The sequence below is a fragment of the Fukomys damarensis genome, unplaced genomic scaffold, assembly GCF_012274545.1.
Source record: "Fukomys damarensis isolate Sample0158 unplaced genomic scaffold, DMR_v1.0_HiC HiC_scaffold_32, whole genome shotgun sequence".
In the NCBI taxonomy this organism is placed as follows: Eukaryota; Metazoa; Chordata; class Mammalia; order Rodentia; family Bathyergidae; genus Fukomys; species Fukomys damarensis.
In genome coordinates, this window is record NW_022900944.1 from 23,723,738 (window position 1) to 23,736,853 (window position 13,116).

At 37.3% G+C, this 13,116-nt stretch overlaps 1 protein-coding gene, 1 non-coding gene and 1 pseudogene across 9 annotated transcripts in view; all 3 read right to left on the reverse strand.

The window, feature by feature from the left end:
* Cnot1 (CCR4-NOT transcription complex subunit 1) overlaps positions 1-13,116 on the reverse strand; it is an 83,289-nt gene that overhangs the window by 33,973 nt on the left and 36,200 nt on the right. For all 8 annotated transcript variants that reach the window (XM_010617180.3, XM_010617176.3, XM_010617178.3 and 5 more), the window contains exons 13-18: positions 7,975-8,215; positions 6,286-6,405; positions 5,108-5,230; positions 4,693-4,844; positions 3,041-3,191; positions 1,244-1,445 (exon numbers count right to left, since the gene is read on the reverse strand). In XM_010617180.3, coding sequence (XP_010615482.1) covers positions 1,244-1,445; positions 3,041-3,191; positions 4,693-4,844; positions 5,108-5,230; positions 6,286-6,405; positions 7,975-8,215 — 989 coding nt within the window. The remainder of the gene's footprint in view (positions 1-1,243; positions 1,446-3,040; positions 3,192-4,692; positions 4,845-5,107; positions 5,231-6,285; positions 6,406-7,974; positions 8,216-13,116) is intronic.
* LOC117283965 lies at positions 2,373-2,508 on the reverse strand. The gene has a single exon (XR_004515011.1). It is a non-coding gene; the product is annotated as a small nucleolar RNA SNORA50 (small nucleolar RNA).
* On the reverse strand, positions 11,561-12,012 carry LOC104857341 (annotated as a pseudogene).

Consider the following 13,116-nt stretch of genomic DNA (forward strand, 5'->3'; position numbering starts at 1 on the left):
TTACAACCCCAAAGAGCAAAAAAAAAAAAAAAAAAAAAAAAAAAAAAAAAAAGCTGAAAAAACCCCTCAGGATCTTTGTTAATTCCCTATGGATATCCATTTGATTCTATACACCATTTAAACTAGTAAAAATAGACAAAATGAATAGTAAATTTCTTCAGTATTTAGTTCTTGAATATGCAAGATTTTAAAGTATACATCCTAAAGCACAAATTGGCATACTAAAGGTAGTCAAAGTAAGAGCAGTTGGTTTGCTTGTTGTAATGATTAAAATAGAAAATTTCAGGCTGGGAATTTAGCTTAGTGGTTGTGAATCTGCCCCTCAAGCACAAGGACCCGAGTTCGATCCCCAGTACCAAAAAAAAATTTCATGCTATCATCTTCTTGTTATCAGGATTTCTTATTCTCTAAACTCAAGCCAATAAATAAATAAATAAATAAATAAATCTTAAAATAACCTTTGCAGGTCTGTACATAGTGGTACTGTTTACAAAATACAGAGTTCATAACATTTTAGCCCATAGGTCTTAGTATCTTATGACTTAAATATAAACAGTATAGAAGACACCTGAGAAACGAGTACCTACAATTAAAAACTGTAACCTTAAAAAAAAAAAAAATAAAAAAAAAATAACAAAAAACTTCAGAGACTTGACTCAGGATCTCTATGACCTCACTCCAAAAGAAGGCAGGGCTGGGCAGGGGGCACCAGGACACCTCAAGAGGAGTTAAAAAAAAAATAAAAATAAAAAACTGTAGACTTTACTTCATTGTAAAGCTATAGGCTCAAATATTGGCGAGGGGGGCAGAGGGGGAACCTAAAAATTTAGGGGTTTACTACCACTTTCAGGTTGGGTGAGGTACACTGACGCAGTGAGAACATTTGCCTAAATGTAACATGTACAAGTTTCTATTTTCATTATACTGTACCAACCTAGAGTGATTCACTTGAGTTCTAGATCTAAGCCCTTTAAAGTACATGACAGGCTGTGGTTTAGCTCAGTGGCAGACGACATGCTCAGCATAAGGGTCTGAGTAATGACAATTATTTGCTAAAGTCATTAATACCCATTATACATACTGCCAGTTAATATGGAATCCTTACTAAATAACTCAACACATTTTATAGATATAAATACCCTTTAACTCTTTCCCCTTTATCACAGTCACTCCAAACCACTTGCCATACAATACTAAGTAACAATGAAATTTAGAAGCATTACCCTACACAACTCTCCCTTACCTGGAAGCTGTGATGAAAGTCCTCCAATACCACTGAATGCAGTGGTTTGATTTGGGGTTGACAGAGGTGGAAATGCTTTTGCTGGTGACTGAGGAGTACTGAATGCAGAACCCAAATTTGGAGGGAAACCTTGCATACTCTGTGTGTGAGGGGCAGCTGAGCCACCTATACTAAGAGATGCCATTCCAGCAAGAGGGTCAATCTGAAACAAAAAATTATAAAAACGTATTAAACATATTTCAAGGAAAGGCAGACAAGACACAGGTAAAGCAATCTTTAGTAACAGCTTTTTTTGGGGGTACCAGGGATTGAATTTGGGTCCTTGCTCTTGTGAAGCAGGTGACAGAAGCACTGAGCTAAATCCCCGGCCTCAGTAACAGCTTAATACTTTTAGTAAACCTGAATAATCACATGATTGTGAAGATATTTAATTTGCAGTATCAAGTCAAATATGCCAGTCTTTTTCCCCCAGTTGGGAGTGGGGCTTACACTCAGGACCTCATGCAACCTAAATGAGAACTCTATTCCTGAGCTACATCCTTAGCCCTATGCCAGTCATTTTTTCACATTATATCTTATAAGGAATAGGTTTAACAGTTAATCCCTAACAAAAAGAACAGTCATAGAGAGGGCTACAAAACTTTAAAGAACAACAGTTAAATGAATTCCCCTGTCGCTGAAAACATTCAGTAATGACACAGAGCAGATATTACATTAGGTAAACCCAACCGCTAGTGAATCACTTTAAAATACGATCACCTTTGAAAATTTAAAAATATCAGAAATTCGAATCAATCAGTCAGTCAAAACATAGTCAAATTTTGAGAATCTTCAGCACCAGGGAAGGTAGATAGTCTCTGATTTTAAAAGCAAACTAGCCAAAACAAGGTATGCTAATCATCAAAAGATTTTTAAAATACTAAATGAACTTGCAGACTTCTTAGTTTGTGGAACTACTTTATGCCTTCATGATTGTAGAAAATGGTATGCAAATGTTTTATAAGTCATTGAAGAATCAGGAAGTGCTTTCTTTCCTTAAACCTCAATCAGTCATTCAATGCAGTGGGAAAGAAAAGTGGAATGTGTTGCTCCCAAAGAGAAGGGGATGGTTGATGTCAGGGAGTAACTTAAATGTACCTTGTTTTTAAAAGAGCAGTTCAGTTGAGAGCTGAAGAGCCCCAGTTACAACAAGTCGTTATGCTCTAGCACTGTTGCTTGGCCTGTGAAGCTACAAACAAGACACACCAGGTTCAAAGGCAGTGCTTATTTCTCAACAGTGTAAAACTTAGTTTCTTTTTTTTTTCCTTCCTTTAAGGCAGGGTCTCACTATATAGTTCAGGCTGGCCTTCAACTCTTTATGTAGCCCCGGCTAGCCTCAAACTCACAGCACACTTCCTGTCTTAGCCTCCTGAGTGCTGAAGTACAGATGTGCACCACCATGCCTGGTAATACTTACTTTAAAAAGAAACCAAGCCGGGGATTTAGCTCAATGGTGCCACCACATACCTCACAATCACAAGGACCTGAGTTCGATCCCCAGTACCCCCCCCCAAAAAAAACCCTTTTCATTTACCTAAAGAAGTTGTTTTGTGTCTTTCCTTAATCATGTTCTATTTGATAATTTAAAATCTATTCTCAACTATGCTTATTTATTGATGACCTTTATAATCTAAGCTGCTACTATATACATGCATATATAGCTAAAATGTAGTAAAGTTAACTTATTAATGATGTTAAACGTAGTCTATTCTGATTCTATGAACAAACACAGACATAACAATTACAACACTCATTTACCTGAACAGGAGAAATGGCATCTAAGCTGCTAGCACTAGGAGGGCGTCCTTTTGGCATAACTCCAGGTGGCGGCTGTCTGGCCTTATTCATAACATTACTGCAATTGGCTACCATGGTGAGGATGGTCTCTGATAACTCCTGAGAAACACTCCTAAAAAGAAGGAAAGTGAGAAACAGACTATTCCCAGAACACTTAAATAGACCAATCTAATTTTATAATAAAAGAAAGCATGCTAAAAAGGCATAGCTAAAAGTCTGCCACATTCTGCCCCTTTTCACCCATCATCAGAGATTTTCTAATATTGGCATATCAATAAAATTATACGCAAACCAAGACAAATCAAAGCTAGCAGCTTAGTAATTCTAATATTAACATACGATAAAGAAAACATATTAACTATACAAAAGCTACCACATAGTCAGCAACTACAATTAGCAAGCACATAAAGTCACTGATTTAAGTCTAAAATGTCATAAAGGATAGTCACTTGACAGGTAAACTCACTTTCCTGCCTTGTGGTACTAGTATTGCCTCAGAAAACTACGGAATTCTTTGTATCCAATAAACTCTACACAAACTGATACTCCTACATCTTCTCTCACAGAAATTACTACTACTGCCGTTACAACAAAGTAAAGCAGAGCTAGGCACAATGGCGGGTGCCTATAGTTCCCAGCTAAATGGAGGCAGAGTCAGGAGGATTTCTAGAGCCCAACACCTATGAATTCATTCCATGAGGCCAGCAGTAACCTGATATCACAATTAGACAAACATAGCACAAGTAAACAATAGCTGGTTATGGTAGTGCATAGCTATAACCCCAGCTATTTAGGAGGCCGAGGCAGGAAGATCACAAGTTTAAGCCTAGGACGGGAAACTTAAGAAACCTTATCTCAAAATTTTAAAATGGGCTGAGGATGAAGCTTGTTGCAGAGTCCCAGGTTCAATCCCCAGCATTGCAATCAACAGTTGGACTGGACACGTAGCTCAGTGGTAGAGCACTTTCCTAGCATGTGGGAGGACCTAGGTTCAATCCCAAATACATGGAGTAAAAAAAGCCACACGTATATAAAATTTTATACATACACACATATACACTCACACAAAATAACTGACAGATTTTTGACCAAAAAATGCAAGGTCTAAAGGCTAAATACACCAAAAACACCAATTAACATAATATCAAAAGGATGGGGGGTACACAATAATCTTAATATATGGAGAAAAGGTCTCTGATAAAAGCTTTCTGAAATAAGTCATTTAAGCCAAGCATGGTGGCATAATGCCTAAGACCAGTTTTTGGGGAGTCCAAGGCAGGAAAATCTTGAGTTCAAGGACAGCCAGGGCTATACTACAATAAATAAAAATTTAAAAATAAAAGTTCAAGGGGAAAAGTATCATTTCCTAACAGAGGGTGCTGAGGAAAATCCACATTTAAAAAAAAGCCAATGTGGACCCCTATCTCACAACACATAAAAAATTAACACAAATAGATCTAATATTCATGTTAAATAACATGCTAACTTGGATAGAAAAATCAATGGGTTGTTAAAAACTGCTGTCACTTTCATTCACTCCCTTACATCTCCAAATCAACAGGCAACAACACAATTCCAATATTAAATAGAGTTTTCTAGCATGATGTTCTTACCCTGCACAAGCCTGTAGACAGGCCAACATTGTTGCCAGAGTTTCAGGAGGAAGCTGAGCACTTTTAGGTTGGTCTTTCTCTGGGGCAAGTCCACCCAAAATAGAAGGGCATCGTCTCTTTAAAAAAGTCATGCAGGCTTGTATAAAAGGCTCCTGAAAAATGAATGTTTCTCAGTGTGAAACTGATTTTAAATGCTTTAAGATTAAAGGTAACTAAGCACTATGAATAACATCTAGAAAAAATGACATTCTTATTGCCATCTTAATAAAACCTTTTTCTTGGTTTTGGGGATGTGGCTCAGGGATAGAGCTCTTGCCTAGTATGCGCCAAGCCCAAAACAACAGAGAAGCCATTTCTTGAGGTACTTTAGCCAACAACATTTCCAAACAAAAATAAAAAGACAAATCCTGCTTACCCCGTGCTCTCGAATTTTGTCTGTGAGCCACTTGTCAAGTTTGAGGTATTCACGACGTGAAGCAAGTGCAGCAAGGTCAATAACAAAGGCAAATGGAGTACCATTTAGCAGCATGGACAAGGCCTAAAGAAAAAACGAGTATTAGAAACTGTAAATTAAGGGGCCAGGGATTTAGCTCAGTGGTTCCACAGCCAACCTTGCAAGCACAAGAACCTGAGTTTGATCCCCAGTACCAAACACTAAAAAGAAAAAGAAACTATAAGTCAAGCAGTAAGTAACTATTTTGGTGGTCTACTTTGTATATTCTATTTTTCACAGAAAAAGCATACTGATAGTATTTCTTTGGTCACAACTAAGGGGATAGGGTTCAATTTTTTTAAACAGCTTATTTAACACATTCAGTGGTAATGTTAGTTCCGATTTAATATCATATTTTAAAGATTATGACTATGGGCCGGGGATTTAGCTCAGTGGTTCCGCCACTTGCCTTGCAAGCACAAGGACCTGAGTTCAAGCCCTGATACCAAAAATAAATAAGTAAATCAAGATCATGACTACTTTCAACATAAACTTTACCATGTGCTTTTTCATATAATTAAACCTAAAGCAAAGCAAGACTCAAAGCACAACTGATAATCCTTATCCATTTTAAAATTCAACTGCAGGTGTAAGTCTAACATAAGTGCAATCACATCACCTATACCAGTGGTGGTGAACCTATGGCACGCGTGCTGCAGCAGGCTGTTTATATCATTGAAAGCTCTAAAAGGTTTGCTATCACTGACCAATACAAATACACCCTGTTATTAATGATATGAAGTCAATTATTTATCCCAATTTATCCAAATAAACTGACTAGAAGGTAAAAATGTATCCATTTTCTCCAAAAGTTGTATCTCATAGATTACTTAGGAGAAAAGCTCAACCATCACTTGCTTTAAAATAGCCTAAAAAAAAAAAAAAAGCCTAATGCACAGAGGAACTAAAGAAAAAGACATTTAGCATATCTAAACCTACTATCCTTTCCATCCACTGAAATTACAAGGCAAAATTCTCAGTCTCAATTCACTCTACATTTAGTTACATCTGAATTACTCTTAAGGCATCAATAGTACAGAAAATTCATTTTTTAATCATTACTAAGCCAGTGTCATTCTGTCCCTCAGAAGTCAAGTCACCTTTAAGTCCTGAGCCACATCAAGTATTCGAGACAACTTAGCCTGGTCATACTGCTCTCCTCTCATGTACCATTCTGCCATTGCATGCATGATAAGCTGGCGAATTGAGGGAGACTGTCCCTAAAAAAAGAGGGGGAAGTTTAAATGGCAACAATGCTAACCATTTTAATAAGTAGAATGACAAATGTGTAGAAAATTTTATTTATTATGTAAAGATCACACACATCCATGCAAACATTAAATTCAGGACTCAAACACTATGCACTTACAGGAACAATCTTTATCAAAAAGCAAAGTTATTTCTACATCTTCTAAAAGGCTTCTATATCAAGGCCAATCATTCAATCAGTCACAAAACTTTTTTTTGTTTTGTTTTGTTTTGTTTTTGGTTTGGAGACAGGATCTTGCTACGTAGTTCAGGCTGGCTTTGAACTCACTATATAGCTCAGGCTGGACTCAAATTGGCAACAATCCTCCTGCCTCAGTCTCCTGAATACAGGCATGCATCACCATGCCCCAGTGTAAAACTATTTCTATATAAGTCTGATCATTTTCAAACACAAAATCAGAATACAGTACAATATGCCATGATATGAACATGAAGGTACACATAAAGTAAATTACAGTCATCTGTAGTGGTACATGCCTATATACCCAACTATGCGAGAGACAGAAGCAAGAGGATCACAATTTTGAGGCCAGAATGGGCAGTTTAGCAGGATGCAGTCTCAAAATATAAACATTTTAAAAAGAGCTAGGGATACAACTCAGTACTCCTGGGCTTAATCCCTGGTACTGCAAATACATACATAAATACACAAATAAATAACAAATACCAATCTATAAATAAAAACAATAAATAGCTGTCATTTAATTAAGAGTATTTGGTCAGTATTTTGGGAAGTGCAAGTTGTACAAACATTCTAAATTTAGATATTTCCACAAAATAGTTCATTTTTAAAGTTATTTATTCAATTTGTAGCAGATATTCTGTTGTGTTTTGTTTGTTTGTTTGTTTGTTTTGTTTTTTGGTTTTTTGAGACAGGGTCTCACTATGTAGTTGAGACTGACCTGGAACTCACTATGTAGTCCAGGCTAGTCTTGAACTCATAGCGATCCTCCTGCCTCAGCCTCCCGAGTGCTGGGATTATAGACATGAGCCACCACGCCCGGCCGATATAGTTTTTTTTTTTTGACCCAACCTAAAGGTTTGCAGTGAGGAATATAAACAAACAAATGGACTTCAGTGAGTATTTCTTAACAAGGGCATTCCTGTTGCTCTATTTAAACTGCAGTGAACTGGCCCAGAATGGCAGATAGTTCAACTGGAACAACATTCAACTAGGAGTGGAGAAACAGCTCCTTTTAGCCTGCCTTTTCTACCTCACAGCCATAGTGAGAAAGGCATGAAGGAAGGGCTAAGCCTTACAGTTGACCTAATGCTGGTTGAACATTTTGTAAACTATTAGTTATTAATCCATGTGAACTGCTTCTCTAGAAAAGGAGAAACTGCCTAAATGGTACAATACTAAGGCTGATATTTTTCATTTCTAATAAAAAACTTTATCAAAAGAATTTTTACAGTGCTAATAAAGATTCACAATAAAGTGTTTATTGGGACATGCTGAAGACTCCAAAAAATTTCAATTATTTAGATGAAAAAATGATAAACAAATGGTTATGTCTTACCTGACCATGCCATGCATAGTGCAAAATAATAGCAGAGTTAGGATGGTTTCCAAGGAAGATTGGCATCAAAGTGGAAATGAGTTCATGGCGCAAGGTATGCCAGGAGGTGTTGATTTGCAATAAGGCCAATACTAGCATGTCTGGACAGTGTTTGATAGGGAAGCTGAAGAGCTGTTTGACTTGCTCATACTGCCCAACCTCTGCAAGCCTTAGGAGAGATTCAATCAAATCCAAGCTCTTCCTAACAAAAATGAAAGAAAGATGATCTATTAATGCAAATACATGTATAAAACTTTAAAAATATTTGTGGTTGATAAGAATCAAACCCAGGGCCTCATATATGCTAGGCAAGCATCCATAAGCCACCTCAAGCTGTAAAATTCACTGTCAAATTAAAGTGACACCAATTACAGAACAAAACTGCCTTAATATTTGAGAAATATTAAATTATTTATCTCAGAAATGTATTTTGGGGGGCCGAGGATTTAGCTCAGTGGAATCATTGCCTACCTTACAGGTGGCAAGGTCCTGAGTTCGATACCACCGAAAAAAAGAGAAGTGTATGTTGGGGCTAGGGGAATATAGCTCAGTGGTGAAGTACTTGCCTAGCCTGCAGAAGGCCTATGATTCAATCCCCAGCAAAAAGAAAATAAAGAAGTTGTTACACTTTTAGACCAATTTCAAAAGCAATCCAAACTAATAAGCAAAAACTAATGAAGGACAGTATGAAACCATTGACCATCTACATAGATCTCCCTAACCGAGGAGATAGATTTTTATGACTGGGGGCGGGGATCAGAAAAACTAAACACCAACAGTAGACAGAAATTACACATAGGAGAACTTCTACCAAAAACACAGCCTTCACGCTTACTATAGTAACACACAGCTGACTTTAAACCAAGCCTGAGTCTAGCTTTACCCTAAGTCTATGATAGACACAGGGAAGAGGACAAACTAACCACCACAAAGAAACAAACAGCTCAGACAAACGGAAGACTAGAGAACAAATGATGTGCATGAATGGAGAAAACGTTTTTTAAATTATGTGGCCAATGTCTGAAATTCTAAATTACAGAAACTAAAACATTTTTTTTTAACTAAAACATTTTTAAGCCAATTAAGGGAATTTAGATCTAGCCAGCTAGTTATAATATGAAACTATTACTTCTTACATATGATAGTAACACTTCACTTGAGACCCTTATCTATGACTACTCACAAGAGACTTAACAGAAAAATAATTGTTAGAACTGAGGGAAAAACACACCTTAACAAACAATTTCTTGGGTCAAACTTTTAGAATAGCAGTTGGCAAACTGCATCCAAAAGCCAAATCTCAACCAGTGCCTGTTTGTATAAATAATGCTTTAAGCCACACTCACATTTACTGTGCTACCAGAGTTGAACAGTTGCTATAAAGACTACCTTGCCTGTCAGTAAAGCCTAACGTGAAATATTTTAAAACTTTTGTTTTTCTTGTTTTGTTTTGGTACTGGGGATTGAACTCGGGTCCTTATGCTTGCAAGGCAGGCGGTACCGGTCCATTTTACTGTTTTTTTATATTTTAAAACTTTTTTGTTTTTAGGTGACATTGGGGGAATCAACCCAGGCTTTCAAAATTTTTTTATTCAGAGACTGGTTCTTGCTAAGCCCCAAAGTTATGCAAGCTGGACTTAAACTTGTAGTTTTTTTGTTTTTGTTTGAAACTTAACTTGCTTTATTTAACTTCCAATTTCTGGTAGGCTTAATAATTCTAAGTATTCAGGGCTGGGGATTTAGCTCAGTGGTTCAGCTGCATGCCTCCCAAGTGCAAGGACAAGAATTCGATCCCCAGTACCAAAAAAAAAAAAACAAAAAACCCCACTACAATTCTAAAATTCTGCCAGGCTTGCTTGCTGGTGTTTTTAGGTTGGCAAACCTCCCAAATGCTGGGACAGGTATATACCACCCCCCCACACCTAAAAAGGGTTTAAATTAACTATTAAATCACATCTAACGTTTGATATTACATGATTCAATACAACCTTACAATACTTGGGCTCTTAACTTGTGATCCATCCTCCTGCCATAGCCACCTAGAGTCCTGGAATTATAGATGAGTATCACCACACCCAGTTTACTTTAAAATTTAAAGAAAAAGTTTATAATCTTTTATTTTAGAAAATCTGGCATTATCTAAAGGGCTTTAAAGTGATCTGATATGCACAATGATGGAAATGTGCTGGAAAAGTAAACAGTTGATTTCATATTACTCATCAGACGTGGTTCCAGAACCCTCCCAAATAGCATATCCAACCAAGCCCTTACACAAAATGATGTAAAACCTGTGCATATCTACTCAAGACTTCATCTCTAGATTTGTAATACCTACTTGAATCTAAATGCCTTATAAATCATACTGTTATTTACAGGATATATGTACATGAGCAGTATGTATGTATGTATATGTATGTGTGTGTGTGTGTGTGTGTGTGTGTGTGTGTGTGTATGATTTATTTTCCTGATTGTTTTTTACTATAAAAATACAGTTAGTGGAATCTGTGGATGTGATACAAAGAGTTGATGAGCTACCAATAAGCCAGTAAAACATTATGAAGCAGACGATTCTGGAAATAAGACACACTCCCTTCCTGCAGCTATGTGTGATGCCAACAATTATGTAAGTAACTCCATCATCCTAACCTGGTCTTCCTCCATCCCAGGTCATTTTATTGGTACTTCTTAGGTATACAGTACAGTTACATTCATCATTAGGACTAATCTCGTATTTCTAAAGAAATGACTGGACAAGAGCCTAATCTAAACGTGGGGCCAGAGTGACATGTCTTCTGAAAATTGGAACTGAATTTAGAAAAATTAAATAATTTCTTTTTTTTTTTTAGAGAGAAACCAAAATTTAATTAATGCTGTCAAGTGAAAAAACCATAGAACAGATTACCTTTAAAAACAAACAAACAAACAAAAAAACCCCCAAAACAGTTCAGTGGGAGTGCTGAGCTACATACCTAGTCTCTTTATCTTTTTTGGGGGTGGGGGGCAGTTACAGGGTCTTACTGAGTTGCTCAAGTTGGGCTCAAAACTTGTAATTCTCCTGTTTCAGCTTCCCAAGTAGTTGGGATCACAAGCATGTGACACCATACCCACTCCATTGTAACCATTCTTAGTAAGATACTGTAAATCAAATATGGATCAAAAGCCCACAATCAAAGCCCTAATTTTTCCTGAGCCTTCACTGCCTCTGTGATGCAACACAGCAGGCAGCACAGAAATTATTACTTTTTTGGAGGAGCAGGAAGACTGGTGATCAAAAAAAACTATATAACCATACACGTAAGTAAACAAGATAACAAATCGCTAATTTAATTAGCTGTTCAGAATCCCTCTTGCCAAAAAGTAATAACCTTCAGACCGATTAAACAAAAGAGGATTCTGCTACTTAGATGCTCAGAGTTGGTGAAATGCTGGTTTTGATAATTATAGTCAGTTTTTATTGCGATCTTCCCAGGCACTTGTGCCCAAGACTACTCTGCCCAGCAGGGAAAAACTTCACATAAACATGTACCATGTTTCCGAGTGGGAGCTCCCACAGTCTTCCAACCCTGTTAGTTGTCTACTTCCTCCTCTTCATTCTGTTCTTCTTCTTCCAGCCTCTCTTCATCTTCATCATTCTCCTACTCCCTGCTCCTGTCTTGCTCTAGTTTTTTATCTTTGTCCTACTTTTGTTCTGAAGCTTCCTTCTTGCCTTTCTGCTCCTGCCTACATGCTTCCAGAGCTTCTTTTAAAGGGGTAACGAAATGCTGGAATTCCATCTCTTCCATGGCTGAGAGCATATCACTGGCATTGAGCATCTTGCATTTCCCTTTCATTGCAAAGTTGTTGGCACAGGATGTGGCATACAGCACAAAGACGCTGGCAGTGCCAGAGATGGCACTCTGGGCCTCCTTGGAGATGTTGACACCATCACAGAGTGCCTCTTTGATGACACCTGGTGATGATGGCATTGGGAAGGTTTAGGTCCTCGGGCCTCTCCACCATTGTGGCCACAGGGGCCGGAGGGTCCTCTGCCACAGGCCTTCTCGTCAGGCTGCTACCTCATCCAGACTTCTTGCATTGCTACAATCTGATCCTCCGAGGCACCCGTCCTGCCCCACATTGCCCACACTGTGTCCTTAAATAATTTCTTAAAGTGTTTTTTTTTGTAAAGTGTTATTGATTTAGTGTAATTGCCTTACGTGTTTATGTGTTTTTTTGCCTGCTAGTCTAGTTATTAATCTGTACATATAATTAACTTTATATGGTCATATAAATGAATCCAATGTTGGCAAAATAAAAGGGGGTTAAAGGGGAAAAAAGAATTGAGATGTGTCATGTACACCTACCAATTCCTTGCAATTAGCATAATCATTACATACTGTAAAAACAAACTGATAAAAAAAAATCAACAAAAGAAAAACCCCATAAAAAACAAATACAAAATTTTAGTAATTTTAAAATAAAAGCAAAGTTTTCTATGGCAGGCCTGATCTGTCATTATCAAATTTTAAAAGATTACACTGGTAAAACAAACATATTTACTGTCTTAACCAAACTGTGTATTTCCATGAACTACATGGCTTCTATCATTCTCTGAATTACTGGTGAAGCCCTTAGGTTCATTTCTGACTTAAAACGATAATTCAGCCTAAGAATTTCTGGGGGGGAGGGGTACAAGGGATCAAACTCAGGACCTTGTACTTTCGAGGCAGGGGGTGGCACCACTAAGCTAAAATCTCTGGCCTAAGAATTTCTCATTACTATACAGTGAAAGTAACAGAATCAATGCTTTTATTGTCTTGTAAAATGTATTTGGCTTTGAAATTTTTTTTTTTTAGGATTCTTAAGAGTCACAGAAGATAAAAACTAGAAAGATCACAAGTATCTTGTTCAGTTCTTCTTGCTCTTTCCCCTTATGGTTATGTACATATGAACATGGGACCTCTCCTAGATTCATTAGTTTCCATGTTTTTAAAGTTCATCTGAAACATCAGAAAAGGAGATGATGATGGGTCAGAGATTTGGCTCAGTGGTTCCAATACGTGACTTGCAAGCACAAGGGCCCGAGTTCAATCCCCAGTACAACCAAAAAAAAAAAAAAAAAAA